This window comes from Petaurus breviceps, unplaced genomic scaffold (genome assembly GCF_028583685.1).
Source record: "Petaurus breviceps papuanus isolate PSGF00001 unplaced genomic scaffold, PetGlider_PUasm1.0 186, whole genome shotgun sequence".
In the NCBI taxonomy this organism is placed as follows: domain Eukaryota; kingdom Metazoa; phylum Chordata; class Mammalia; order Diprotodontia; family Petauridae; genus Petaurus; species Petaurus breviceps.
Window position 1 is genome coordinate 34039477 of NW_027185798.1, and position 24800 is coordinate 34064276.

A 24800-nucleotide genomic window follows, 5' to 3' on the forward strand; every position below is an offset into this window, starting at 1 on the left:
TTTATCGCGATCTAAGTTGCATTACAAATATTTGTGGGTTTGACTTTTCCTCCCTAGTAGACTGTGACCTGGAGGGCAGGGGAGCGTATCTTGTTTCATCTCTGTATTGTTTATAAGTAGGCAATTGATGACTGTCTATAGAATTGAAGCGCATTTCTCACTTGATTCATTTGGAGGGGCCAAGTTCTGTGAAGTTTGCTAGCGCCTCTTCTTCCCTCTCTGCCAAACCCGGCGCCGCTGAAGCCGGGGCAACAATCTCTCCTTCGCTGGGATCATGACTGTCCCTACTCATCCCTTACTAGGGCAAAGGATAGAAGCATCAGGTGAAGAGGGGGAGAATGGGGACGGAGGGGAGACCTCCGATAGGACAAACGAGAGGGGCGGAGCCAAGCCTGGGCTGGGGGCGGGGGAGAACCTCCTCGTGGGGGCCCGGCTGAGCGCGCTTCCTGCTGGGAGTTGCAGTTTGTCCCGCTGCAGGAGTTTGCGATTTCGCGCCTGCTTTGGGACTCCATCTCCCGTTGGGCCAGGCGTGGGCCGCCCCCCTTCCCCCGCCCCCGCCCGGCCGGTTTGTCTGAGGGGGCGGGGGCGCTCTCCCATTAGAAAGGGCTGCCCCGGGAGGCGGGAGGCAGTCCCCTAGCTGAGCAGCTCTGGGCAGGCTCAGAGTCCACGTTCTTGGCCTCTCCTCTGGCCGCGGTTGGCAGCGGAGGCTCCCAGGCAGCTGGACGGAGGAGGACCGGCCGGGGGCTCCTCCTGGGCGGTTTGGTCGCCGGTCCCCCGAGGGCAGCAAGTGTCCGCGGCGGGGGGGCCTCGGGTTGAATGCCGGCGCTCGCCTGAGTCACCGAAGCTGGTGGTCGCTGATTCCCCGCGGGCCGTCCGGCGGGTGGGACCCAAGCTCGCCACCCTCGGGGCTCGGACACCATGTTCCCCAGGTTCTTCAGCATGCGCGTCTGGGCGCCAGTGGGCGTCCTCACCTCGCTAGCCTGCTGCCTTCATCAGCGCAAGGTGGCCCTGGCCGAGCCGCGCGAAGACCGGGGGCCGCCGGTCGCTGACCCCAAGCAGCTGCAGCTGAAGATGGTGCAGGTGGTGTTCCGCCACGGGGCGCGGACGCCCCTCAAGCCGCTCCCGCAGGCTGAGCAGGTGAGGGGGTGGAGCGGGGGCGGGGCCGGGGCCTGCCTGGGGCGCCGTGCCGGCCACTCACTCGCCAGTGTCTTCCGGCCCCTTCGACGGCTGGAGCCGCGAAGGGGACGCAGGTGTGGTGGGCCCTCCCCAGAGACCCGCCGAGGCTCCAGGTGCGTTTGGTAAGCGCTCCCCTTTGCTTGCTGTGCACGCTTGGTGCCCGGGGACTGGGCAGCCGCAGGTGGCCCGGGCACTGTGGCCTGGAGTGGCGTTTGCTAAGGAGGTGATAGAGACCGTCTCCCTGAACTTACTGGACAAACCTTGCGGCTTTTCTTGATACCCAGAAAAGTTTTCTGCATCCCTATCTCCCCTCCACTCCAACCTTTCTATTTCCTACCCAGTTTAATTTAAGTCAGCAAAGAGTGCTTTAAATTAAGCATCCAGGGGAGACAACGTGGTAAACTAGGGAAGAGGCTCAAATTATAATCCCACCTCTGATGTTTACAACCCTGGTGATCTTGGGCAGGACACTTAAAACTTCGCAGGGCCTCAGTTTCCTCACCTGTAAAATGAGCTGGATTAGAAGGCTTTGCAGGCCCCTCCTGCAAAGGGGGATGTAGGATCTATGATCCTAACTTGTACAACCTCTAACGCTAGGTCCCAGGACACAAACTTAGATAAAATACGGACCCGGTGGTCAAATGAGCTCCTAGTTTAATGAAGTGAGAAGTCCAAGTCAGATGAGAATACAATTGAATAACTGATGGAGATGTCCAAAATTGCCGTTTATGGGTCTAGAGAGGACTTGCCGAAGGGTTGGGTGGGAGGATGACAGAAGGTGTCTTAGAGGAGATAATGTCTCCACTTGGGCTTTGAAGAAAGGAATCTCATAGTTAGAGATGATGGATGGGGTTCAGGTGGTGGGATGGGGCGGAGAAAAGTTGTGAGCAAAGCGTGGGGGCCAGAGAATGCAAGAGGCTGAAAAGAGGGAAGTAGCCTTGTGAAATAAGCCTAGTAAAGTGAATTGGAATCAGACAATGAAACACCTTAAATGCCAGGATCACAGACTTTGACTTTATTGGGGAGGTAGTTGGGGAGACGCACTGAAAGTTTTTGAGGAGAGGGTTGACTTCCTGAAAGGTGGATTTTCCATTCAGAATGCAGTGGGAAGAAGAGATTGGAGAGAGGGATGTATTGGATATGGGAATAACAATGAAGAGAGGCTTCTCCTGGTGAGGAAAAGATGTGGCTGCATATGGTGGGAGTGGAAAGTTTGAATGAGAATGATGGATTTGACTGGGAGGAAGATTATGAGATTACTCTAAAGTTATAAGCTTTTGTGACCAAATGGTGGTATCATCATGGAAGGATGGGCCAGTTTGAGGGACAAGGGCATGTTTTTGAAATTGATGAGTCTGAGGTTGCAGTGGAATTTCTAGACAGAGATCCAGGGAAGTGAGAAATTCAGTTCTTGGGGAGGGTAGCTACAGATTTGGGAGTCACCCTTTAAAATTTGTAACTGAATGAAACCCTATGGGTAGAGGAACAAGGAAAGAGCCTTGGGGGATTTGCTTTTGTTTAAGAGATGGGAGTCGAATAAGAAGAGCAGCTGGCAGGAAGGCATTAAAACCTTGAAGATACTGTGGCCTGGAAAACTAGGTGGGGAAAGGTGTAGTAAAAGGAGGGAGTGGTGTGCTTCCGAGAGCTGGAGGAGGATAAACACAGAAAAGACCTTTGAATTTTTTTATTGAAGGGTTGATGATTAGGAACTGACTTTAGAAAGTAAGAACAGAAGGCATGGTGGCTTGGTGAATAGGGGTGGCTTCAGAAACGACTGACCTGAGTTCAAGTTCTGATTCTGAGACACACACTGGTTGTCTGGGGAATTCTGGGGAAGTCATTTCAACTCTCAGAGCTCCAGGCAACTCTCTAAAACTAAAAGGTGCCAGCCTACTGTGCTGGAGGGAATTTCCTCACCTGGGAATTCCCTATAACAATGAACTCACCAGTCATTTTTAAAAAAAAACCTTTTAAAAGAAAGACATTTTTAAAAGATTGCAATTTTTTTAAATCCACCTTATTTTTATGAAAACTGAGAGTTTGCTTGGCTAATTACAGACCAAAATAGCATTCTCTAGGAATCATTTTCTTCATCAGCAGATTGGGGATAATAAATACTTGTATTACCTGCTTAACAAGGTTATTATGAAATACAGCTCAGATCAACGTAAAGATGCTTCGAACTATAAAACCTCATACAAAAATGGATTTCCATTATCAGAGGAGACGTGCCTGGAGTTGAGAGACTTGTGTTCTTATTGAGGTTGAGACATTCTGGGTAGTCACCAGTTTCTGGGGATCCACCAGCAATTCTCTGGACCCCTTTGAGTGGCTTTGACACGTTTCTGGATTGGTGGAACTTCTCAGTGTTGTTTTTATGCTTCAGAGTTTTATCTCCATCTTAACATTGAAGCAAGGCTCGGGGGTGGTCTAGCATCCAAAAGATAAAACATGTTGTCCACCACTGGCTTGTGAGGCCAAATTGACATCCTCTGTACCACCCTTTCCTGGACAGATGGATTCCAGTGTTTTAAACCTGCCAAAGCTATATTCAGAGATCTTTAAGTATTTTCCTTCCAGTAAAAGCAGACAACCCTTAGAAGAACTGTTACAGGTGAGTTAATTCCATCTACTTTGTTTTTTTCTGCTTTTTCTTTGCTTTTCCTTCTGAGAGTCCTAGAGACTTGCCCTTTGGTGGTTTGGAGCTCTCTGTAGGAAAGTGCAGAGGGCTTGTGATCTGGACTATGGAAGATCTTTCAGAGTGTACTGTATGATGAAGCAAGGTAACCAGAACTGCTTTAAGAAGCAAACATTCTGATAAAGGTGGCACATCTCTTAGAATAGAATTTCTATGGGATGTGTGTGTACACCACACGCATCATCATTAGAATTATAGATTTGGGAAGGACTTTCAGAGGTCATCTAGTCCAACCTCTTTTTACAGAAAAGGAAATTGAGATTAAGAGAGTTTTATATATGTCATATATCTTGTGTTAAGGCAGAAGATTGGCCTGAGAGTCCCTTTTATCTTCCTAGATGCTAATATAACATCTCTAACTTTTAAAAATATCTCCATCTGGAATTTCCACTGATAACCTCAAATTCAACAATCAGATCAAAAACTCATCAGTGTAAGGGATCTTAGAAATAATCTGAACCAAAGCACTGACTTTACAGATTAAGTAACTTGCCCAAGGTTGCAGTTAGTGTCCGAGGGCACATTTGAACCTAGTTGCTTTTATTCCAAAGGCAGTGTTCTTTCCATTGTTACCACATTGCTCTATGACTCTGTATGTGGATGTGCACATGTGCCTGTCTCTTCCTGATGGAGGAGAAGGAAGTGCTTTGTGAATTTCACCTGGAGGGAGGGCACCATGTTTGTGGATGCTTCCTAACTATTTGGTATTGTTCTTGTTGAAACTGACTTCTGGGGGTGGCCAGGTAGCTCAGCGAGTAAGAGCACTGGCTCCAGTGTTGGGATGATCTGGAGATTGAATCCTGGGCTCAGACACTCAGCACCACACCCAGAAACACCTGGCCGTGTAACCTTGAGCAAGTTACTTAACTCCGATTGCTTTAAAAAAAAAAAAAAAAGAAAGAAAGAAACTGACTTCTGAGTAAGATTAGCTTATAGTACAGTTCTGTCTTTAGGCACTAGATTCCAAGAGAGTTGTGGCTTGGGCAAGGGAGGGATGAAGGACATTCAATTTTTGTGCCATCTAGTGTTTTACCCCAAGGTTATGCAGACTAGAACCCCAGACACCTGATTCCTGTCCAGAGTTGCTTCTTTATTAATTGCTTTCCATTCTGCCTCCTTAATCCTCTGCCAAACTGGTTTTGGAAGTATACCCTGTGGTTGGACAAAACATCTCTGGGGGACCAGAGTTAGGAAGGCTGTTTGATGGGAAGATGACCCAAGGAGTTTGCAATAGGAAAAACTGACAAGACCAGGTTATTGAAGTGGATGCTAGAGATAATGGTAAAGGATGGGTATTAAGATAATTTCAAGGTTTTGAGCCTTTGGGGGAGGGGGTAGAGGACCTGGCTGGTGGAATAAGCTTTGGCTTTAGACATACTAAGTGAGGGGATAGGATGACAACCAAATGAAGAAATCTCATAAGCAAGTCTGCAGTGCCATGATCTGACCTCAAGTATCTCCCACTATTCTAAATAAACCTATCAACTCCAGTCAGACTTGACTATTTGCCATCTCCTCAACACCATATATTCATTCCCATCTTTGTCCCTTTACTTCGTGGCCCTTCTGCTTGAAATGTCCTTTTACTGGTTTTAATCTGCTGTATTCTTCAAGGCCAAAGTCAGTTGCTAACCTTGGCCAGTAAGTTTTTCCCTTTCACCACTTACTGTGATACCTTTACTATTCATTTTGTACTGAGTCATAGGTACATAGGGTTTAAAATGGAATGGACCATGGAGATCATATAGAATACATCCTTCCATTTTACAGATGAGGAAATGAGGTCCTACACATGATTGGTGACTTACCTAAGCTTCACTTGGGTAGGAAATAACAGAATAAAGATTCAAAACAAGATCCTCTGACTCCAAATCCAGTGTTGTTTTTACTAAGCTATTTGACTTGTTTCTTAATATTTAATTTTTGCATAATTTGTTAATAGCTACTTTTTTTTTCAGTTGACCAGAATTAGTTTTCTCCCTGTCCCGCATCCCTTCCCACTCAAAAAAAGCAAAAAACAAAATCCTTAGAACAAATATGCAAATATGCAAAACAAATCCAGAAGTGACTGTGTCCAAAGAAGGACTGTCCTGTTCTGCATTGTGAGTCTTCTTATCTCTCCATCAGGAGGTAGGTGACTCTGCTGTAAGTTCCACAAGAGCAAAGGTCACCTCTTATCCCTTGCTTGTGTCTCCTAGAGTGCTTAGCACTGTGACTGTTTTAAACGAATGAGTCAAGGACGCTGGAGTTAGAAAACAGTTGTGGAGATATGAATTTGAGGGACCATCTGCTCAGAGGTGGTTGTTAAAGCTGTAGAAAAAGATGCATTCTCTAAGGGGCAGAGAGAACATGGGAAAATAAAGCCTAGGTCCAAAAACTGTTGACATTCTTTTAGAGGAGGGGAAAGAAGAGTCCATGAGAGTGGAAAAGATCTGGTCAGAGACAACGAGGACTAGAATGGGGTCCTATCCCAGTAGTCAAGGAGGAGAGGGATGATGCATCTGCTAAAGGATGCTAAGAGTGGGGGAGAGAATAGCCATTGGGTTTGTCTAGGAGCGGGTGGCCATTGGTCCCTTTAAGAGAAGAGGGACGGGAGCCAGAGTAGAGAAGATTCAAGAAGGACCAGGTGGTGAATAAATGGACCACTTGTTCCACTCGGAGAAGAGGGGGCATGGCAGCCACATAGGTTTGGAACTGGAAGGAGGCTCAGGGTTAGTTTTGAGGGGGAGGAGCTGGAGCCCCAGAGCACAACAGGTAGTAGGCAGCACCACAGAGATTCGAATTCAAATCCAGCCTTTGTGCCCTGTAGTGGACTATATCTTTTCTTAAGTTGTGCTTGTTAATAGGGCATCCTCAGGAAGCCATTTCTCAGTGGGAATTTGGAGGTAAGCAAAAGTGCTTTCCTTGCTCCTTGGGGTTCATAAGGTCGTAGATTAGAGCTGGGAAGGACTTTAGGGGTCATCCACTTCAGCCCCCTCGCTTTTCCAGATGATGACACTGAGCCACACTGAAATGAAGTGACATACCTAAATTTTTTTTTTCTTTTTGGAGGGGGGAAGCCAGGGCAATTGGAGTTAAGTGACTTGCCCAAGGTCACACAGCTAGTTTTGTGTTAAGTGTCTGAGGCCAGATTTGAACTTGCGTCCTCCTGACTCCAGGGCCCGTGCTCTGTTCACTGCACCACCTAGCCGCCCCAACTTACCTAAATTTATACAGCTATTTATGAATGAATGAGTGAATGAGAGAAAAGGCATTTTAGGCTCGCTACATGCAGCGCATGGTGCTACCCACCGAGGTTATAAGCAGAAGAACGGCACCCAGCCAGCCCGTTCCTGAAGGAGCTCACAGGCTGACAGGGAGTCACATGGGAAGCCTCCTGGTCCTTAGGGTGCACTGGCCACCTAGACAGGGGTGTGTCTTCTAGTATCATTCCTGCTGATAAAGTCATAGCCATTTCTAGTGTTGAGCCACTGGACAGTGCCAGGGACTCTTTGGACGTGGTTGCTGAGGAGGTAGGGGTCTCATGCAAACAGTTGCTTCCAGTGGTGACGAATATGGGGACAGAACCAGGAACAGTGGTCCGGGGTGCTGCTGCTGCTCCAGGGGCTCGAGGGCTTACCTGCCCAAGAAGCATCTGGGTGGCCTGGTAAATGATGACCCTATGTGGCTGGAAGCAGCTGGGTGGCTCAATGGACAGAGCACTGGGCCTGGAGTCAGGAAGACCTGAATTCAAATCCAGCCTCAGACTAGCTGTATGATCTTAGGCTAGTCACTTAACCCTCCTGCTTCACTTTCCTCAACTGCAAAATGAGGATAATGACAGCACCTAATTCATTATGAGAATCAGTGAAATGGCATTTGCAAAGTGGCTTAGTGGATAGAGTTCTGGGACTTCTTAGACACTGCCTAGGTGTGTGACCCTGGGCAAGTCACTTCACCCTGCTTCCCTCAGTTTCCTCCTCTGTAAAATGAGCTGGAGAAAGAAATGGCAAATCACTCCAGTATCTCTGCCAAGAAAACTCCAGATGGGGCCAGGAAGAGTCAGACACGACTGAAACAACTGAACAGCCAACAAAATGCTTAGCACAGTTCATGGCACCTAGTAAGCACCTAATAAATGCTTGTTTCCTCCTTGGTTCCTTCCTTGGTCAGTAGTTGGTATTGGTTGCAGTGACTGGCCCAGGGTTTTGCTGTTCTCAGGACTCTTGGGCTCAGGGTGCTGGGCTTTCTCCATTGGGACTGAGGGGTGGCACTGCTTAAGGTGTTGGCTGGCGTTTTGACTTGCCTGGAAGTGCCACCTACCGAAACCTAGTCAGTCAAGAACACCTTATAGCTGGGAGACTTGGACTCAGTCCCCAGTGCTCCCAGAGGCTTCCTGTCTGTGCCTCAGATTTCCTCCATGCCTTCTCTTCCTCCTTCAAGGGGTTGTCCCCGTAGAGTGCTTGGAGTTAAAAGAAGGTGTGAATGCAGTGCTTTTAACAGTCCTTTTCATAGCATCATGGTTTTCGTTATGACAGGTAGAGTGGAATCCTACCCTGTTGGAGGTCCCTGCCAAAACTCTGTTTGATTACATAGTAACTAATCTTGATGGTGGACCAAGACCTCCCTCTCCCTATGACAGTCAGTACCAACAGACCAGACTGAAGGTGAGCCAACATCTCCTAGCTCTTCCTGGGATAGGCTCTCAACTTTTCTGTGCTGGCTAAGGTCTCAGGGAATTGCTATGGATGTCTCTGACTTCTCCTTTCTTCCTTCTCTCTCCCCCCATCCTCTCTTTGCACCAGGGTGGGGTGTTTGCAGGACAGCTGACCAGAGTGGGAATGCAGCAAATGTTTGCCTTAGGAGAGAGGCTGAGAAGGAACTACGTAGAAGAAGTCCACTTCCTCTCCCCGACGTACAATCCATTGGAGGTCACGTGAGTCCCTTGTGAAGTTGTGCCTTTCTAGAGATCGGAAGCCTGTGACACCCCGCCTTGCCCCTAAAACCCCCCCCCCCCCCCCCCCCCCCCCCCCCCCCCCCCCCCGCTTCTCTCTATGGTAGGACGCTCGATACTCACCCTATATTGCCATCCTCTAACTAATCTCAAATAGCTTATGGGAGGATGTGTCTTGTAAGCCGGCTTTGGGATGGGATCCATGATAGGGAAGACAGTCCCTTGAGAAGGAGAATCCAGTTGATCTTAAGAGTTTCTCTCAATGCAGTCATCCTGCCAAGAAATCAGTAGGTCTTCCTAGCTTCACACTCCTCTTAAGAGGCTTTTTTTCCTCTCAGTGTTCGTTCTACTAATATATTTCGGAATCTGGAGTCGACCCGGTGTTTGCTCGCTGGACTTTTCCAACGCCAGAAAGAAGGTTAGAGTCTTAGCCCCAGCTTCTTAGCTGCTGAACATCCTGTTTTTCTAGCTCACAAAACCCTCTGCTTCACCCTTCATGTCCTCCCCCTTCCCCTGTGCTTGGAGCCAAGGGAACACTGCTCTTTGGCCGGCACTCTCCTTGTTGCTTGGCATGGTTTCCCTCCTAGGGTTGTCTGACCTGTCTTTAGCAGTGCTCAGAGCAATGCACAAACCCCCCTGCAGGAGGGAAAGCCCTGACTGGAGAAGGCTTGCAGAGGATAGGAGGGATGGCTCAGCTGGCCTGGGTGGAGTCAGGCCTACAGTGGCTGCCTCAGCTTTGGATGAGCCTAATTGTGTATCAGATGGGCCTATCGAGGGAAACCTGTGTCTTCTCTTAATTCTTCCCCAGGGGATGATGGTTCTGTTGTTCATATAAACAAAATGATAATGAAATTAAGTTTGAACTCAGGTGAAATATGGTAGAAGGGGTAGATTCTTTCATCTCTTGTCCCAGATTCCCCATGAACTGTTACTCGCTGGCTAGGAGGTAAACCTGCATACCATGGCTGCTCGCTGTGAAGAGGACCCATAATGGAAAAGACTTGACCAGGAATTCCCCCAAAACATGTCTGATGAGTGACAGTCTCTGCCCAAAGGCCTTTTGGAATGGGTAATTCACGCTCCAAAGGCAGTCCTAATTGTGAATGTGTTTTCTTTTCTATGGGGCTGAAACCTGTTCTGCTTCTGCCTTCTTGGGTCATGTTAAGCATGTCTAATTACTTTGATGCATGGCAGCCCTTTCTATAATCTAAGGTGGACAGTTACATCTCGCCACCTTCTGCTTTTGGCCAAACATCCCCACCCCTTTCACTCAATGCTCGTGTGACCTTGGTCTGCTTGCCATCCTAGCACCCCTCTTCTGGCTGTGCTCCCGAATTTTCAGGCCCCTCCACAACTGGAAAGATGTCTTGTAGAGGGAAAGTTAGACCTGTCCTGGCCCCAGAGGACAGAATGAAGCTAAGGCCCAAGTTGGAGACAGGCAGGGCTTGGCTTCTATCAGTCTGACCTGTCCCACAATGGAATGAGCTGACTCAGGACCTCTTCATGACTGGGGGACTTGGGGGCGTCTTCACATGGAGCCTGGATGGTGTTAGAGCAGCAGTTCTTAGTCGGTCAACAAGCATTTATTCAGCGGCACTGAGGATGTGGATACAATGGATGAAAAGATCTGTGCTCACAAGAAGCTTACATTCTAATGGGTGATAGCAGCCATCATCGAGCAGGATAAAGCACAGTATCAATGGTAGCCATTAGCTGTAATCGTATGTCGTTAGAACTAAGTGAATGGAGAAGCTCCCTGGTGTCAGGGAGGGCCAGGAGCTGAAGCCCTTGAGAGAGAAGGTGGTACCAAGCAGTTGCCCTGATCTGGATCGAGTGAAGATAAAGCCTTCGTTAAGCACCTAGATGCCAGACACTCAGCCCAGTCTGACAGTCAAGGAGATGGAGGGGCAGGCTGGAGTGTGAGCTCCTTGCCCAAGGTCACAGGGCAGCCGACTCCAAACCCAACGCTGCTTCTGCTCTGCCACGCTTCCTTTCAAAATGGCGCGTCTCCGCTGCCAGCTGCTTCTGTAGAGTGTAACTTGCTATTGAATCTTGTTTCTAATATATAAATGGGCTCTTCTCAGAAGCGCTGTTGGGGCTGGAAGGGATTGTTCTCCCCGGAGGCCTCCTCAGCCCAAGATGGGCTGAGCCCCAGGCTCTGTGTTGGGGAGCTCTTTTCTGTCATAGCTGGGTTGGTTTCATGTTGGCATAAATGCCAGGAAGCTCCCAGAAGTCTTGGTTATGGGCTTAGAGTTACAAGTGCATTAGACAAAATGTCGATATGGTGATCACAGCCAGGCCTGTCCTGCTTTTCCATTTGTCTCCCCAGTGAGTAAACCCTTCGTTAGTGCTTTTTCATTCCTTCTAAAAGGCTTCCTTTCTGTGGTTTGACTTTGTTTCCCTCAGGATCTTTCTTCTGACATTTAGTAAGGCTTGTGCTTGGGTGGTAATGTGGGCACCTTCCACTTTCTCTCCTTCCTCTACACCACCCTATCTTCCCTTGCATAGAACAGACTGACTGGAAGGTGGTAGGACCTGCCTACCCTATGATGGGACAGTAGCCACTGTCAGAAATGTGTAATATTCTTGTGCTAAGAGGTATCATCTTTAAATGAGTCACAGCTTCTGTTTCCCTAGTCTGGCTCAAGAATCAGATGCCCCTTCCATCTGTGAGGGGTTAGGAGGCTCAGTAGACTTTGTATGCTGGTGGTATTGAAGTGCCCACAGGGTGGACCTTGTAGAGAGCGGAGGTGAGCATGCTGCAGTCAGGGAGAGTCCATGCTTGATGCCCTTGGAATTAGGAAGAGCTGGTGACTACGAGCATGGAATGAATAATAACCAGTGTCCACGTCACACTTCCTGGTGCAGTGTGCCCTGTGGTTTGTCCAGAGTCACAGAGCTGGTGTGTAGACTACCTCGTGGGACTCGTGATGCCAGGGCCACATTTAGGGCTCTTTCTACCATCACGATGCTCATCCTTTCTGGGCCCCACTTTAGTCCTTGGGACATGATTGCTCAGTCTGCCCAAAGCCTATGGTCGTTGAATTCCACGTGTGACCCACAGTGGGTGAAATGTACTAGGCAGTCGTGGTTTCTTCTTGTTGGGTCCTGCTTGTGTGGAATGGGGATCAAGACAATTCTTGCTATTCTGGAAGTGGTGCCCTGCCTGGACCTCTTGGGAGAAAAGGAGGTTGCTCAGACTGCAAGAGACAGGCTGCCAGATGGGGGAGAATGCTTGTTGTGCCTGGGCAAAATGGGGAGACATGATGCTGACATCTTCTCCTCCTGTTCTCCTAGGCCCTGTCATCATCCTCACTGACGAAGCAAACTCTGAAATCCTGTACCCCAACTACCAAAACTGCCACTCCCTGGGACAGATGACCAGGTAAATGTCCTCTCTCACCCTGTCCCGCATGTTTTCACTGCCTCCGAAGTGTCCCCTCCTAAAAGGATGATGCCTTCCTCCAGTCTTCCCATCACTCACTGCTGGTCAGCCAATCAGCAGGTGTCTGTTAATGTCTACCACGTGCCAGGCGTTGTGCTAGAGACAAAAATGGAATATTCTGTCTCCAAAGAGCTTGTGTTCTGTCAGAAGACATATAGATGTATGTTTTTATTTATACATATTTAATTAGAAATATAAGTGTATATAGTACTATACATACGTGTATGTATCAAATATCCATACCTGTAGGTGTGTTTGTGTATATATGTGCATTTATGTGTTTTCGTATATTTTTATATATTTAATGTGTAAAACTTTATGTATATCATATACCTATATATAGATATCGGTATCAAATACTCATACTTGAGGGCCGGCTAGGTGGTGCAGTGAATAGAACATGGGCCCTGGAGTCAGGAGGACCTGAGTTCAAATTCAGCCTCAGACACTTAACACTTACTAGCCATGTGACCTTGGGCAAATTACTTAACCTCAATTGCCCTGTCTTCCAAAAAGCAAATACTCATACCCATAGGGGTGTGTGTATATAGAATTGTACATATAATTCTATAAATATATGGTTGGGTTTCTCATACCTGTGGGTGGACAAGGGCTAGCTTCCTGATCAGGAGCAGTGGAAAATCTCTTGAGTTTATACTCTGTGAGGGAATTCACTATGGTAGTCATTGCCCACCCAATGGGGAATAGGGGTCCCGATAGCTTTAGAAATAGCTGTATGAGAACCAGGAAACTTCTCGTGCCAAACAGGTGGAAAAGAATCACGAGATCATTGAGCCTGTGAGCTGAAACAGACCTTAGACACCATCCGGCCCAGGAAACTGAAGCCTCAAGAGATAAAGGCACGCAGCCATTGTTGGCCACTGATGGTGACAGAGGCTGAATTGGAATCCAGAACCTTTGTCAGTTTTAGTTCCAACAGTGTGTTAACTGCCCAGCCAGTGTAGGGCCCTAGAGATGCAGAGATAAGAGGGCACAGGCTGTACTTTTAAGGATCTTATGTAAGCTCTGGAGCTTCGAGCAGTAGGGAAAGTGTGCACATACCTGGGACGCAAGACTTAGTGGAAGAAGTAGAAAGAAGTGGTCCAGACACGATCACTTTAATCAATATTTGTCCCAGTTGATTGAATTTGCCTAAGGAGGCTCAGGAAGGACTTCATGGAAGAAGTGATGCGGGAGGGAGGAGCTTCAGACAATCCAAATGGGAGAACCAGGGGGAGCCAAGTCCTAGGAATGAGCCTAGGCAGGCTCCTAACGGGGAAGCAGCAGACAGGCTGTGTGGAGAACATGAAGGGGAGGCTGGCCATGTCAAGAAAGGCCTTGAATGCCAGGAGGGGCTACTTTATTGGGGGGAGTAGAAGTGAGGGAGAATACCCAGGCAGTGAGATGGAGGAGAGGGATTAAATTGGGGCAGGAAGAGCAAGAGAGACAGGGCCTCTGACTTCCTGAGTACAGAGCACTCCCGGATAAGGAAACTCCCTCTGCCAGTGCAGGCTATCACCTCTTTTTCATCTGTGGCCTTAGAGAGCTGCTGAGAACACTCAGTGGATAAGTGGTTGCTCCAGGCCACACAGTCTGTGCACTTAGAGACTGAACTTTGGCTTCAAGGCTGGCTTTCTCTCTGTTACTGGCTCTCCTCAAAGTCTATTAAAATGGTTTAATGATAATGACTTGTGTTTCCCCAGGACTTTTAAGGTTTACAGAGAGTCTCTTCAGCTCTGTGAGGTAGTTTTCATATTACATAATATACATACACAAGTATATTGTGGGCATGATGGATAGTAATTATATATTCTAGATGGCTCCATTTCCATTTTACAACGAGGGAACAGTATCAGAGAGGTTGACTCTCTTGCCCACGGGTCTTACAGAGCTGGAATTTGAACCAAGGACTTCTACTTCTTGAGACTACGTCACAGCACTAAGCCAGCTTTGGTCCAGGAGAGACAAGGGCCTGACCTGGGATGGCTGCAGTATAGCTGACCAGAAGCAAGGCCTGTTGTTGGAGTGGCAGCTGATAGCTCTGAGGGGAAGAGGAGGGAAGGGGTCAAGAGGATCTCGGACCATTCTGTTTCTATCTTGGGAGAAAGGAGATCTGGGTTCTAGTCCTGGCCTTGCCACTGAAGGACCTTGCAGGAATTGCTTCATCTCTTTGAACCTCAGTTCCCTCGTCTGTGAAAAGGGAATCACGGCCTTTTCTTCTCCACATCAAAGAGTCTTTTTGAAGATCATGTGAGATTATGTACGTGAAAGCTATTTGAAAATCGGCAGGTGCTATCCAGGTATAAGGGTGACGGTGGTGATGCTACTGCCTTGTGTAGGGCTTGGTATGGATTTCTTTTTTAAAGTTTTCTCTGCATCCTCTCATTTAGTCTTGGAGAAACTCTTTGACAGAGGGAGGAAATCTTGGCATCCCTGGTTCACAGAGCAGAGACTGGGGCACAGAGGGTCACACAAGTCAGGAACAAAGCCCAGATTGGAGCCCAGATGCCCTGACTCCTAGTCCGGTGTTGTCTGTGTTATCCTGTGGGTTAAGGACCCTATCTAGAGCTAGAGATACAGCTTAGAGCTCCCCTGCTCCACCAGCACCACCCCCACATTACCAAGGAGAAAACGGGGCTCCAAGCAGCCCCAGGGCAGAGACAGTGGAGCTGGAATTGGGACCCGGGTACCTTCTGCTTGTTCTCACCTGCTCACGTTCACAATGTTGGCCCAGCCACCACTCCCACTCCGTGCTGTGCAGGGGATGGGGCCTCAGTGAGTGGCTCGGTTATTCCCTCCCCTCGGTGAGTAATGTAGGAGAAGGCATGACAGCTCTGCTCTTCTTCCTCTGCAGGGTCAGGAAGATGATGGCCTCTGAACAGCCTGGTATCTCGGAGGATTTGAAAAAGATACAGGAAGAGATGGGCATCGACAGGAGCAAAGATGTGGACTTCTTCGTTCTGTTAGACAATGCATTGGCCGAAAAGGTGAGAGGGGGCTTCCCCTTGGGAACCACCCCTTCCCCAGAATTCCAGATTCAGAAGGAGCCTCCAAGGCTATCCAGTCCATCCATCTCTCACTCATTGCAGAGATCTCCTTTACAGGATCCCCCACAGGGCATCCTCTAACCTCTCCTTAAATACTTGCAGTAGGGGTAGCTAGGTGGTGCAGTGAATAGAGCACTGGCCCTGGAGTCAGGAGGACCTGAGTTCAAATCTGGCCTCAGACTAGCCGTGTGACCTTGGGCAAGTCACTTAACCCCAATTTCCCAACCTCCCTCCCTCCAAAAAGCAAATACTTCCAGTAACAGAGGGCTCCTTGCTTTGCCAGGCATCATTTGATTCTAATTTTTAGAAAATTTCATCACCCATCTCCCATTTGGTTTGGTTTTTCAGACCTCACCATCTTGGGTTTTTTTTTCCTGGATACATTTTAGGTGATCAGTGTCCCTTTTAAAATGTAGCATCCTCTGGTCAGAAGTAGAGTGACCAGTGCACCCTGGGCAGTGGTTTGGTGCTAAGGAGAAAGGCTAACGCACAAACCTGAAGGGGTTTGGGTCCCAGACTTACTTTTGCAGCCAGATCTCCACTTTGCAGATAAGGAAACAGAAGCCCAGGGAAGCTAAGGAATTGCAGGCAGAACCCTGGTCCCCCAGCTCCCAGGCCATTGTCCTCTCCCTGCACTGACCTGAGGCTGCTGCTTTATCATGACTTGAGGGATGTGTTTCACATGATGTGTTCACATGAACACTGCATGTGCTGGTACCCCATAGTTCAGCGTTGCCTACGTGTTTAGACAAAGCACTGTTCTCATGGGGACCATAGGCCCAGGACATGGAGATTCCAGTACCTCAGGTATGTTTAATCTTCTCCATCAGTCAATGAACTGATTGTGGTTGAGTGTTTGCCATATGCCCGGTACAGTGCTGGGCACGAGGGGCATGGGAATAGGAATGAAGCCATGTCTGCCCTCGGAGGATTACAGTTGGGCACACTGAGAAGTCAGTGCTGCAGCCAAAATCTAAGCAGCCCCAGGTCCCTGACTTCAGAGGGGGCCCTCTCTACTGTAAGGAGAGGGAAAAGAGAAGGTCTTTGGGCCAGGAATGTGTCGGCATGGAACAGGAGCCAATGTCCTTCCTGGATCGTGGTAGGTGCAATGGGACTAAAAGCCATGTGGCCTCAGGGTCAAGGCCAGACCTCACTAGACCTGTCAAGAGACCCAGGATCTGCCTTCTAGCCCCTTCTTTAGGCCCTGGTCTCTTCAGGTAGAAATGGGTAGGGTTCCTCTTGTTCGTGGCATCCACTGCCCCAAGGGAATTATTCCCGTGGAGATTAAGATGGAGAAATTTACAGCCCTGTCCCACCCTGCTCACTCAAACAGAGCGTAGGAGGAACGTGTACAGACATTTTAGAGCTGAAACAGAGTTGGCCTCTGCATCAAACTAACAAAAAAATGAAGCAAGACTAGATTCCTTGCAGCTAGCTCTTCTGTGTAGGGCAACTAAATGGCGCAGTGAGTGGATAGAGTGCCAGGCCTAGAGTCAGCAAGACCTGAGTTCAAATCCAGCCTCAAACACTAGCTGCGTGACCCTGAGCAAGTCACTTAACCTCTGTTTGCCTAAATCTACTGGAGAAGGCAATGGCAAACCCCTCCAGTACCTTGGCCAAGAAAACCCCAAATGGGGTCACCAAGAGTCAGACACGACTGAAAAGGACTGAATGGCAAAAGCTCTTCTGTGTTACCAACCAACTTGTATCACTTGGACTTAGATCTTCTCATCCCTGCTTTTCCAGAGGCATGAGCCAAATACAGATCTTTGTGGCCTCACCCCTCCCCACCTCTGTAAAGCTATCCCCAGTTTCCTCCCCTGCTCCCCCAACAGTCTCTCCCCCTCAGATTCACACAGACCTTCATCTGCCATCTCTATTCACTTAACTATGGTACAGAATAGTATGTGATACTTTTGTATACGTACATCCTGTCCCTTTACCAGAAGGTGAGCACAGGGGTATTGAATCTGACTTCTATGGGCTATGTAGCTCTCCCCTTCCAGTGCCTAACACAGAGCTCTCCCAGGCGTGGGTGAGTGATGAACATTTGTTCTATGTCGTTGGATTGACTGCCTGGCAGAGTCCTTGAGAAGGTTCAAGGCTGCAATTGTTCCTCCCCTATGGAGCTTCCAGCCCATACGAGGAAGGCCCTGTGTGTGGCTGCCAAGACTGGGCCGGGGTGCCCAGAGGAGGGCACTGGGTGTCGGAGCTTGGCCGCTCATGGGGGAAATGGTAGAGTAAAGGGCCCTGGGAAGGACCTGGGAGATCTGTTTCTGGTCCTCGATGTGCTGTGTGACTTTTGGTAGGATGTGTAACCTTTCTGTGCCTCCGCTCCCTCCCCTCGCCTATAAACAAGAGATGAACCGGAGGGTGTCCTTTAGTGCTTCATACAGTGCCTGGCATACAGTAGTCCCTTAAATGTTTATTGATTGAATTCTGCTTTCTAAGACTGATGAACTATGAATTCTAGGAAATGGTGTGGTATGGTGGAAAGAGCTGGCTGGACCAGCTGAGGACCCAAGCTCAGATCCTGCCTCAGATACATAATACCGCTAAGACTTTGGGGAGCTTACTTAACCCTCTTGGGACTCAGGCTCCTCCCCTGTAAAATAAGGTGGGTCAGACTAGCTGGCCTCTGAGGTCCCTTCCTGCTCTAAATCTAGATGTAATCTTGTTATCCAGAAGACTGCAAGCTAAGCAGGACAGGGGAGGCAGGAGAGTTAGGAAACCCTGGGTGTGTTCAGGAAACAGGCATTGGGGTTCAGTCTGGCTGAGAGGAGTGGGGAGTGGGGACTGGGGAGGACCTTGAGTGTGCAGCGAAGGTCTTGGGGTTTTTCCTATGGGCTTTGTTTGGTGGGGTCCTATCTGGACAGCCAGGCAGGAAATGCTCATTTCTAACTGCATTCATGGCCCTTTCAGGTTCACGGGCTCCCCAGTTGCCCCATGCTAAAGAAATTCACACAGATGATTGAGCAGAGAGCTGTTGACACAGCTCTCTATATCCTGGGGAGCAGAGACAGGTGAGGCTCCTGCTTCTGTGTCTGGTCCAAAGGCACCCCCACCCAAGCATTCTGGGACCCAGAGGGCAGTGAGGGCTGACGGCTTCAGTCAGTGACCCAGCAGACCTGCCCCACTGTCAGCTGGCACTTCCTGTAGGCACAGAAGCTGAGGCTGTTGTGTCCTGGTGACATGCTGGCTGGCCAGAACAGACAGGCCCCAGGAGCCCGGGCTTCAGCCCCGGGGCTGATAAATGTGTGTGCTGCCTACAGAGTCGGCCCTGATGAGAAGCTGTGGTCTATCCGCTTCTGCTGCCCAGTGACTTTTCTTTCTTAGTTTGAAGTCTTGAGAGATAGGGTGGGTGTTCTTGGGACCAGCCAGGCTTCTCCACAGTGAGGGTTGGAGCTGGGGGTGGGATCTGTCCTTAGAACCTCAGAATTGGGGGAGGGGGACCTTGAGTTGTCTGGTATTCCCTTGCTCTACCATCCACGACACATGGTCATCCAGCTTCTGTCTGAAGCCCTCTAGAGATGGGGAGCTCCATACCTGCAGAAGCAACCTGGATCACTGGGACAGTGCTCATTTTTAAAGCCTTTTTTCACTTTACAGTGAGTTGTCTTCTGTGTGTCCCTGTTACGTCTCCTCACCGGTCCTAGTTCTGCCCAGGTCAGCCCTCTGGGGCTTCTTTCCTATCAAAGCCCTTCATGTTAAGGTAGCTTTACTGCACCATTGCTAAGGCTTCTCTTCTCTGGGCTGGATAGCCACAGTTCCTTCAGCTAGTCTTGGAAGGTGACCTGGTGCCATCCCCTCACGGTCTTGGTCACTTTCCTCTTGACGTTCTGTCATTGTCCTTCCTAAAATGGAGTGTCTAGGACTGACTGAGATCAAAATGTGGATTGTGGAAGGGGCTTTTCAAGCTTGCCCGTCTTCCCTAGTTCTGGACGTGCCTGCGGCAGTGTGCCGTGATATCTAGGCTTTGTTGGCTGTTGCCTCACCTCGTGCCTTCCCTCACAAGCTGCTGTCTGGCTGTGTCTCCTTTAGCCAAAGTGCAGCTGATTTTTTTAACCCAAGCATAAGATTTTACATTTATCCTTATTAGACTTACCCCATTGCTCTCTATCTGTCATCCTATATGCTAGCCTCGTTAGCAAGTCCCCCCCTTCTGACAGTAAAAATATTAACTTGTCTCCCCAACTAAAGAGTCTCAGGTTGTGGGTCATCAGAAAGGCAGTGGGAGCTGCTCTCTGAGAGATGAATGGGGAGAGAAGTATGAGAATTAATGTTTCAAGGAGCATCATGGTCTGTTGCATAAAAATAATAGCAATCAGATGCATTTCCTCCTCTTTGGGAGCAGCAAGTCCACTTCTGTTCCCCCAGCCCCAGTCGCTTAACAAGATTAAACAGTAGTTTCTGTCTCACCAGTCTGGGCTCTGCACTTGGCCACGTGCCTGTGCTCATGAAGTACCCTGCTCCTTTCCCAGGCCTGGATCGTCCTTTGGTCTCTCCCTCCTTTGTCCCCAGCCCGTGATTTGTTCCCCTTCAAGACCCAGCTCAAAGGTTCTGCTCTCTCCCATCCTGCCTTTACTCTGTGTTCCTTCAGCACATCTGGATGCCATTTCTGAGACTCCTAGAATATTTGATCTTGGCAAGACCTTAGAATTACACAGTCGGTTGTTCTGGAGCCTCAGTAGGAACTGGGGTGCTGCTTGTCCGCTCACTTTATGCTTGTCCATATGCTGATTTAGGATTATTTTTTATATGTGTAGTGTCCCCAGCCAGGTGATCATCATTTTCCTACATCATCTCCTGTCTCCCTCCCATGGCCAGAACCCCTGGTATAACCCTCAGTCAATCATTGCTTAATGAGCCCTCCTTTTGTGCTTCACTATCTCCTGACAGTCTGTCTTATCCTGGGCCTTCATGTACTCTGCCTTCTCCTCTTCCCCGGGTCTACCCTCCACTCACTCTTAAGTCTCTTGCCCTTGTTTGCAGGACTGGAACTGGTACTACTTTTAAGGGCCCTCTCCAAGTAATAGAAAAAGTGTCTGGTTTTTAGGGTGTAAGCCTTTCAAAAGCAGTTGATACCATAAACTTATGTATTTCCCAGTAGTGTACACACACAGCATTAAGCTCGATAGGTGTGTAGACATCATGAACTTGCCTCCTCAGGGAAGGACTTCAGATGGCAGTTGGCCCCATGCTCTACACCCTACAGAAGAACATGCTAGAAGCAGTGGACCCATCCACTCCACTCAGAAACACCAGGTATCTCATAGCCGTGGCATGTCTGCACAGTCCTAGGAGCCCAAACTGGGGGTAGGTGAAAGGAGGGAGGGAAAGGACAAGCTTGGGAACATAGCGATGGAAGGTGGAAGCCAAGCTATTAGGACCAGGAATAAAGCGCCCCAAACCTTCACGTCCCTCTCAGGCCACGGTAACCCTCTGGGGGGTGGATTTCTTCATTATTACCCTTGGCTCTTTTAATGGAGTTCTTCATGGACCCAGTTCCCTGGTTGTCTCTAAGGCCATTGGGTAAGGAACATCAGAGGTTTCTTCAGAAATTCTTTGTTACAGAAAGCTCTACCTCTATGCCACCCATGATGTGACCCTCATGCCGCTCCTCATAACACTGGGGATTTTTGACCACAAATGGCCCCCATATGCCGCAGACCTGATCATGGAGCTCCACCAGCACCGAGAGTCCAAGGATTGGTTCGTTCGACTTTCTTACAATGGTGAGGTGAGTCCTCTTTGAGGGCTGGTCAGTTTACATGCAGCACCGCAGACCACTCCCCACCTCTACGCAGTGCATCCAGTGCATTTGCTCAATTCCAAGGCTGAGTTGCAGCCAGGCTCCTGAATTCTGTATAACTTCAGATGAAGCTTAAGGGAAGGGATGAGGCAATATGGCGCAGAATCTGGAGTCAGAGATCCTGAGGGCAAATCACGCAACCTCTCTGGGCCTCATATTTCTAAGCTGAGAAATGAAATTAATGATTTAATTACTTCAAAAGGCCCATCTTGTTCTAACTGCATCCTGTGACTCCAGTCCCCATCTCAGCTCTGCTACAAACTCATTCCAGGACACTTTGCCCAACATGCCCCTCCTCTAGTACGTGTGGCTCCTGTTAACAGTGACACATCCTGTCCTATAGCCCATGGGAGGGTCACTAATAACAGGACCCTTGGCTGGTGATGGAGCAATTATGCCGATCTCTTCAGTATCTTGGTTGTTTCATACCGTGTGTCCCAGGAACTGGTGGTATCTTGAGGAGTAGGAAAAGAAACCTTGTTGAGCCCAGTCCGTCCATGAGACTGGGCATCCAGATGGCATACAACATGGGCACAGGGGAATATTGGAATCAGGGGTTCCATAGGTGTCTTGCCATTCTACTATATATGCTTTGCACCCTTAGGTGTTAGGGATCCTCAAAGCCATGCCATCCACTGTGGCATGCTGTACCATGGGCCTCAACGTTCTTTCTAGATCCTTTTTTTTTTTTCCTATAGGAGCAAGTGGTGAAAGGATGCCCAGCAGGGCTCTGTCCCCTGACAGAGTTCTTGAATGCACTGTCGCCTTACATTGTGAGCCCAGAAGAATACACCATGCTCTGCTCACAGCCAGCAAATGTGGGCATTGGAAATGACAAGCGATCAGATGGTACACCTGTGGGAGACTGATTTTTAAATAAAGACCTGTTTACATAAACATCTGGGGCTCTGTGTATGTTTGAGTGGAGATCATAGTGATTATTAAATCCCAAGGCACTTCTCTTGTGAATGAGCAAAACAGAGCAAACGTTTACTGAGCGTCTCTTCTGTGCGGGGCATTAGAAGGAGAGATATTGTGCCCAGATAAGATACCTGGCCTCACAGAGGTCAAAGTTGAGTAAGGAGGTAAGACCCAGAGCCAGGTGACTCTCCTTCAATATATCAAGGATCTGTGATTTCCACTTTGGTTGTGAGTGGACCACCGCCAATGCAAGTTGCAACCCTCTGTACTTTGAAGAAAGCTATGCAGGAGTCACAATGACCCCAACACAGCCTGAGCCCCAAACCCTTTTGGGAACTCCCCAGCCTTCATTCACTGAGAAGATCTGCACACCAGACTACTCAGACCATGCCGCTTAGTTGGACCTGCCAACATCTGGGCTCTCTCAAGGCAAGACTTTGGAAATCCAAGGTCACCTCAGTGTCACAATGAGGTATCATCGGGACTTGAGGGAAAAAGAATTTGTGTGGCCTCTTCTTTGGTACCTGTTATGATGGCTAAAACTCGGATGCAAATCTCAGCCCTGCCATTTAACTCTGCATTTTAGTTTGCTTGTCTGTGAAATGATGGTGGTTTCTGAGTCTCTTTGGCTCTAAATCCTGTAATAACTATATAATAATATATACATTATATATATATATATAATCTAAGTCTATAATAAATGAATCATATAATAGCTTTCCAGAGAGTTCTGGGACTGCAACTCCCACAGCTCTTCATTTGCTGTAACCCATGCAGTCTAGACCACCTCATGTATGCATTCATTCATAAGCATTTATTAAATGCTAATTATGGCACTGAGATGCTGGAAATACAGTAGAGATGTCATTAATTCTTCATTCTCACTCTACATATCCAATCTATTGCCAAATCTTGTCTTGTGTGTGTATATATATATATAGAGATCTATCTATCATCTATCTATATATCCTTTTCCCCACTCAAACAACCACTTTATTTCTGGCTCTCTTCACTTCTCCCTAGATCACTGCAACATCCTTCTACCTGGCCTCCCTGCCTCCCCTCTCCAATCCAACCCCCACCCAGCTTTCTCAAGAACCAAAGTGGCTCCTATGACCTCTAGAATCCAATTTAAAATTCTCTTATTTGCAGTTCAACGCTCTATAACTTTCATAAAGGCCCCTCCCTTTCCAGCCTTCTTACACCTTACTCCCCTTCTCCCACTCTATGATCCAGCCATGCTGGTCTACTTTCATTTTCTCAAACATGGTACCCCTTTGCACTGGCCATCCCCCATGTCTGGAGTGCTGTCTTCATTTCCCTGGCTTCCTAGAAGACAACTCAAATCCTGCCTTCTGCAGGACACTTTCCTTCGTCCCCTCTGCTGCTAGCGCCTTCTCTCATATTACCTTCATATAGTGTGTATGTATCTCATATGTACCTACTTAGTATGTTCTCTCCTCCATTAGAATGTACAGTTCTTGAGAGCATGGACCATGGTGGGTTTGTTGGTTTTGTTTTCCTCGTATTCCTGATGCATAACACAGAACCTGGCCCATAGTAAGGGTTTAACAATGCTTGTTGAGTGACTGACAGTGACCCCCCCCAAAAAGGGTGGGAGCCTGCCCTCAAGAAGCTTATATTCTATTAGGATACATACACAGCACGAGCTGTGGGATTACCCCTACATCTCTTCTTTTACTAGATGGCTGAGTTCCCAGAAGGCAATGACAACCATTCTCCTGAGGGTCCTAGGAGTAGCTCTGAGGGATTAGAGTTTTGTAATGTAATTTTTGCATATTCTTTATGTAATGCATATCATTTGTACATGATATATTACAATATTTTACTATTAATACATGTTATATATACTACATTATATATAAACTATGGACCTGTGATTTTATCAGCATAGGGAACTCCTCTTACAGAAGTGCTCTCCACTGATGCATATTGGCAACTGTAATTTAGAATCTTATCCAGTTTTCTGGGGCATCACCAGGTTAAGTAACTTGCTCTTGGTTACACAGCTAGTACTTCTCAGAGGCAGGATTTGAGCCCAAGTCTTGGTGATTCCAAGACTGGCCATCTTTCTATACACTAAGTTGAACAGCCTCTCAAATGCAAAATAGAAGGGACTAGATCCAGTGCTCAGCAAAGTTCCCATAACACAATAGGTGCTTAATAAATGTTTATTGATTGGTCAGTTGCTTGATATGGATGGGCACTTTCTTTGCAGTCTTGGAGAGTTTTCTAGAACGTCAAGAGGTTAAGTGACTTTTCCATAGTATGTGTTAGAGGCTGGATTTGAACCCAGGTTTTCCTGGCTCTAAGGCTGTATCCACTACATCACGCTGTCAAATACAAAATATATACAAAGTTATTTGGGGGCTAGGGTTCACTCTTAACAATGCTAAGTACACAGCTGGCATTTGGGATGTGTCCAAGGCAGGGCAAGAACCAAATGGCACGGAGGGGGGCTTTGGCTGATCTCCTTCAGGAAATGGCTAAGGAAGGACCCCATGGGGTCTCAGTGGAGGTGCCAAGACCACTTTCACTCAAAACCTTATAACGAAGCTTCCAGAAAACCTGCTTATGGTCTGATAGTTCTTGGGGGGGGGGGGGGGGAGTCCTTCCTTGGCTAAGGGTTAAGAATGAGTGGTGAAGTGATTAAGCTGGGTTTTTATTTGTTTAGAAAGAAGGTGTGGACACTGAAGAAAAGGAAGGGGAAAAAATGTGAAATGACCCTTTGCATGTGTTTCCTCATA

At 48.2% G+C, this 24800-nt stretch overlaps 1 protein-coding gene across 4 annotated transcripts; it reads left to right on the top strand.

Annotated features, from left to right (window-relative positions):
- The first annotated feature begins 452 nt into the window (after window positions 1–452).
- On the top strand, window positions 453–22008 carry ACP6 (acid phosphatase 6, lysophosphatidic). Of its 4 annotated transcripts, none has more exons than XM_069090178.1 (10): window positions 454–1137; window positions 8392–8520; window positions 8659–8789; window positions 9146–9225; window positions 12105–12192; window positions 15107–15239; window positions 18222–18322; window positions 20469–20564; window positions 20874–21034; window positions 21810–22008. In XM_069090178.1, the coding sequence occupies exons 1-10, from the start codon at window positions 919–921 to the stop codon at window positions 21944–21946; spliced, it is 1275 nt and encodes a 424-aa protein (XP_068946279.1). In that variant the 5' UTR covers window positions 454–918; the 3' UTR covers window positions 21947–22008. The 4 variants fall into 4 exon arrangements, with proteins under 4 accessions (XP_068946281.1, XP_068946279.1, XP_068946278.1 ...); XM_069090177.1 differs by having other exon boundaries at window positions 457–1137; window positions 20874–21039; XM_069090179.1 differs by lacking the exon at window positions 454–1137 and adding an exon at window positions 2643–3790 and having other exon boundaries at window positions 20874–21039.
- The last annotated feature ends 2792 nt before the right edge of the window (window positions 22009–24800 follow it).